General features: G+C 40.6%; 1 protein-coding gene across 1 annotated transcript; it reads right to left on the reverse strand.

Annotated features, from left to right (window-relative positions):
* Nucleotides 1-1,649: 1,649 nt before the first annotated feature.
* Nucleotides 1,650-4,827, reverse strand: LOC101170278 (serine protease 23). Its single transcript, XM_004073207.4, has 2 exons — nt 4,573-4,827; nt 1,650-3,394 (listed from the first exon to the last, which is right to left on the reverse strand). Exon 2 carries the CDS (start codon nt 3,382-3,384, stop codon nt 2,215-2,217), a length of 1,170 nt encoding a protein of 389 aa, XP_004073255.1. The 5' UTR covers nt 3,385-3,394; nt 4,573-4,827; the 3' UTR covers nt 1,650-2,214.
* Nucleotides 4,828-5,068: the final 241 nt, after the last annotated feature.

Below are 5,068 nucleotides of genomic sequence, written 5' to 3' on the forward strand. Positions count from 1 at the left end.
CTTTCTGTAACTTCTTTTCGCTAGAAATTATGGAACTTTTTTGATCAGAAGTCATTTGGAGTTCATTTAGTGGAGTTTTAATTGAATGTCAAAAGAAGGTTAAAATATTTTTCATTGCATTATTCCTGTTTATAATCCAGACATTCTCTTTAAAACTGGTGACAGAGAAAGAAAGTTTTACTTTGAATTCTGATAAAAACTAACATTCTGCAGATCATCTGATTTATGAACAGCACCCTTCACACTTTGTCCCATCAGGTTGTGCACAACAGTTATCTGCTGCACAATTGCTTTTTGTTTTCCAGTCTAATGCAAATCAATGAGGAAGCAATTTACCCAGACAGGCAAATATTCCCTATCCTATATGGTTGGACATCTTTTGCAAGTATTTCTTCAATCCCCAAAGCATGATGGGAAATTCAGATGCAGGCTTTCATCCAGAAACACAATCCTCCTTCAGTTTAAAATACATTTAAACCAGTTTGAAAAAGTTAGCCTGTGTTCTTTGTGAGGAAATATTGGAATTGAGAGAACTCTGGCGTTTTTTGTGATGAGTGTTCATAGTTTGTCTGTGAGCATCTTTGGTTGTTTTGACCATTCAACCTTATTTTCAGACAGAGTCATCGCCCACCTTTATTCCTAAACATATTCATTTATTTATTCATAAACATCGTAAAGTCCCAGCAGAAGTTTTGTTTTTAACCATTGTGCTACCCTAGGCAATTCAACATTGGGAGTTGGGTCATCTAGACCCACTAGACAGTGCACTGAACCTTTTTTCTTCAATGATTTGTGATCTTCACTGGTGTCCATTGATGACATGAAATCTTTCCACCTTTATCCATCTTTGTCATGGTAGGAAGAACACGTCAGTGTAGGGTGGGGGTCGTCTAAGATAGCACAAGGTTAATACATTATTTATCCCTGAGCAATTACTTGGCAGTTTATTGCTCCTCACACCCATCAGATCGCACACACTGTAGATCAAAGCACACATTAAAAGTGAAATAAATAGATTGAAAAGTGTTGAAATATAATAATTAACCTAATAAAAAGAGAATAAAAAATAATTGGACATTAAGTGTTCAAGTTTTTTTTTTTTTCCTGGAGCTTTGGATCCCATTTGTGTGGTTTCTCAGTGGCCTCACTGAAACTGAAACCTGGGTGTCTGGTGACACCAAACCTTGCAGTCACTTAAGGATTTTTGACACCTTTCTTTTATTTCAATAAACAGCTTCACGTCGTCTTTGGATGTTACAATAATAATTGAACTTGTAACGTTTTTGCTATTTTATTGTGTTCTTTATTGCTCCTTTTAGAGTGTCTTTTTTTTTTGTTGTACTAATTTTGTCTCTTCTTTTTTTACCACATGACTAAACATCACTCCCTCAAACCATCAGTCAGTCCAGGTAAACACACCTGCAGCCACTGGCGACTACACTTTTTTGACGCTGGAGCAAAAATGTGTAGAATTTGGAATTTTTGTGTTCTAGTGCTTTTTAAACGTGTCTAGTAGCATTTGTTTGTCGCAGAGTTGAAATGTAATATTTTCTTCTCGTTTACCTGGCAACACATACGTAGAGCTGCAGTATTTGTCTAAACCACAAGGTGACAGTAGAACTCCTCCAAAAATAAAAATAAAAGGCTCAGCACAAACACATAAATCTGTTTATTAAAATATATCAAAGATTTTCTTATCAAAATAAAATAACAAGTATTTTTCCCCAATCCACCATGAGAATAGCACATTTTAGACCAAAATCTCAATGTTAAAAGATGTTCATAAACTACAATTAGATCAGTTCTGTAGAGAAGCAGTTGATTATCATTGAAAACCCTTAAAAATACCAAATGATTCCTTGAAAAGAGAAGAAAAAAGATGAGCGTGTTTTCAGTAGATTACAGTAACTCACAGAGGACCATAATCTAAAAGTCTTGACATAAAAAAGAAGAAAACATGTAAAAGTTTGACTACAACTGTGAAAATGTAGCGAGTGTTTTAAAGCTGAATGTGAGTAAAAGATGTCATTTAGATGATCTCACAGGGAGAGTCATTAAAAGGTGCATTATAGAGAGTAAAAGTCATCACAGAAGGGAAGAACATCTGTTTAACTGGTGCAGACAAGAGCTCTGTTTGGATTCAACCCAGAGAGATTGGGACATTTCCCCTGTTCTCTAAGTGACTTTGTGCTTTCTTGTATTTTATACACCCTTCTAGTCGTGGCTACAGTCTACCCTGTTTCCATGCAGCCAGTAGCAGATCTGGGCAAACTTTAGCGGGGTGATGCGCACCGCCACATTGTAATCCCTGTTTTCTCCATCTATCTCCAGCCACTGGTGGCCAGAAAAAATGCCAATAACTTTCCTTTCCCAGCGCTCCAAGCTGTTGTCCCACACACGTCCGTAAACTCCAGAGCCACTGGCTCCGGGGCGGGCGTCGCAGTGCTGATATATCAAGTCGCTGGACTCTTCTTCCACTGCACAAAATCTGTACACCAGCTCACCAGGCCTGTCGCTGTCAAAGCCAGAGAAGTGAATGCGGTTCCCTGCCAGATCATCTAAGGAAGGAGCCACTGAGAGGCGCATGAAGGGACGTCGGTGAGGCCATCGCAGCTCCAGCAGCGCATAATCAAAGTCCATGCTCACCTCTTGAGGGCCCTGAATCCAGCCCTTTGGCACACGTGTACGTCTCACCCGCACCCAGCGAACCAGAGGCTTTACTGCCAAATTTAAGTCAGCTTGAGTGCTGTTGATAGATGGGGGAATCAGGAAGCCCACTCTGAGCCTTTGTGCGCCTTTAACATAATCTTTCCCATCATGCACACAGTGGGCAGCGGTTAGGACGTGCTGCTGAGACACCAGCACACCGGTGCAGCCAGTGGAGATGCGCACCGCCGTGGAGAAAGGATAATCCAACAGGAAGTTGTCTCCTCTGATGTTAAATCGTCCGTCTGCTCCGTAGATCTGCCGCCTTATGCGTCTGTGTCTGAGCTTTACAGCCGAACCCCTCCAAGATAGCATGTTTGGCGTGAAGCCAGCATCTTCCTCCAAGTCGTGATCGTCACCCTCCACGTCCACCGTGGTGAGGGTACGGGAGCCGTCTGCGTACAGCGTCTCAAAGGCCAGCTTCTCCGTCAGCTGCTTCCGCCAGTCGTCCTGCTCTCCTCTGTGGAAACAGCTGGAGTTGCAGTGAGTGTTGAAGTCCAGCTGAGTGTGGGCGCTGAAGCTGGAGCGGGTGAGAGGCTTTGGCGTGTGATGGACCAGCGCGGGGACGTGGATGGGTGGATGGTGGGGAGGATGAAGGAGGGAAAGGGTGAGAGGTAAAAGATGCTGGAAAAGCAGGAGCAGGTGAGTTAGGAGGGAGATCTTACGAGGCATCATCATCACGGAAACTCTGGAAAAAAAATCACAGAGATGAGGAAAATGGCTCCATGTTCTAAGCAGACAATTGGGCAAAGCCTTCCCAAACAGGCAGCCCCACAGCACATACATTATAATCCCTCATAAATCTTTTACTGCTGATTGTAAATCCTGTGCCTGAGAGAGATTGGGCTGCTTACAAACTTTTAATACTGCAGCGCAGAACTGAACTTTATCTGCTGTAGCTTCATAACAAAAGAACTTCTGTTCCCGCATTTTCTTTCAGCTTTAAGGAGGCAAACAATCGTTTGAGTGAACTAAAGAAAAAAATAAAGAGATGTATATCCTCACATATGAGGCTTTTCAGAGCAGATTAGCAGTAACAATGAGACATTTGATCCACTCTATAAAGCGTGGGTCCCTGGGCTCTGATGGCACGACTACAGCAGGTGTGTAAGAATACCAAAAGCCAGCAAGTTGAGGCAAAACACAAAGCACAGTTTCTAACTATTAAAACACAAGGTGTGGCCTGTTCAAACACCTATGAGTAGACAGTGTTACAGAAAAGAAAAGAAAAGAAAAGAAAAGAAAAGAAAAGAAAAGAAAAGAAAAGAAAAGAGCTTCATTTCTGTGTTTGACAGAAATCGGGGGGTCAAAAACAACATTTTATATCATTTATATCTAATTAGCAATAATAATGAAATATTTTAGATCTTTGATGCATTTTTTTGTTTTTATGCCAACTGTCTATTAAAAAACAGGATTCAAAATGAGCTTCACTGTTCGCTTTCCAACATCAATAAAAAGGACTCTGACTTATTTATAAATGTGTTAAATAGAAGAGCCAGGAAGAAAATGTAATAAAGTAAGTTTCCCAAAGTTTTTATATGACTGTGGTAACATTAATCTTTCAAATGAAAAAATTCATAAGGGCATTATTGATTTTTTTCCATGCAGAGAAGTAAAAAGAAGATTATTTGCTCAGATTTTAATGACAAACTCAAATATTTTGTTCAATTTACAAAACTGGCAACAATAACCAAAAAAGTTCCTTTCAATAATAACCTGCATTTCTGCATAAAATGCATCCTCATTCGAGTTTTTTATGGTTATTCTTGGGTTGTGGATAAAATGTTTTCCTTCGTTTGAACCAAAATTCTAACCAGAACATGTTCATTTGTCTCCTCTAAACCTGAAAACTGAACACCTTACATGTTGTTTAGAGATTGTTGTCCTTGTTTACATCCCAGTCAAGTTGTCCTCCGCATCATTTGAGTCCTGCAGGATCATTTCTCCAGATTCCCCTCATCATCTCCAGACACATGCACTTTTCTCCCCTTGTTTCTCCACAGAGGGACCCGTTTGCCTGCACGTTTACAGGCTGCATAAATGAGAGGAGCACTTGAAGTTTCCTCGGTGAGCTGCTCAGGTCAGGCGCAGGACCGTAAATGCAGCACCGGGACTGAAAAGAAGCGTTTTCTCCCCGTCATGAGCTCCTTCCCACGGTCCTAGCGCCGCCCAGGTTTCTGTAATGGGGGGCTGCACCTGCTGAAAGACCCACTCCAATGAAAGTAATGTTTTTTAACACGTTCTTGTAGCATTTTTCTCACAATGAAGAACGTATATAAATAAAATTTACCTTAAAATTGTATTTCTAAGTGTTTTCTTATTTAAATCATTGTGAATCAGGAGCAGACAAAAAAAGTGA

Source organism: Oryzias latipes, chromosome 10, assembly GCF_002234675.1.
Source record: "Oryzias latipes chromosome 10, ASM223467v1".
In the NCBI taxonomy this organism is placed as follows: domain Eukaryota; kingdom Metazoa; phylum Chordata; class Actinopteri; order Beloniformes; family Adrianichthyidae; genus Oryzias; species Oryzias latipes.

Coding starts and splice junctions, on each gene's coding strand:
- LOC101170278 (XM_004073207.4), bottom strand. CDS start 3,384: ATGATGATGCCTCGTAAGATCTCCCTCCTAACTCACCTGCTCCTGCTT.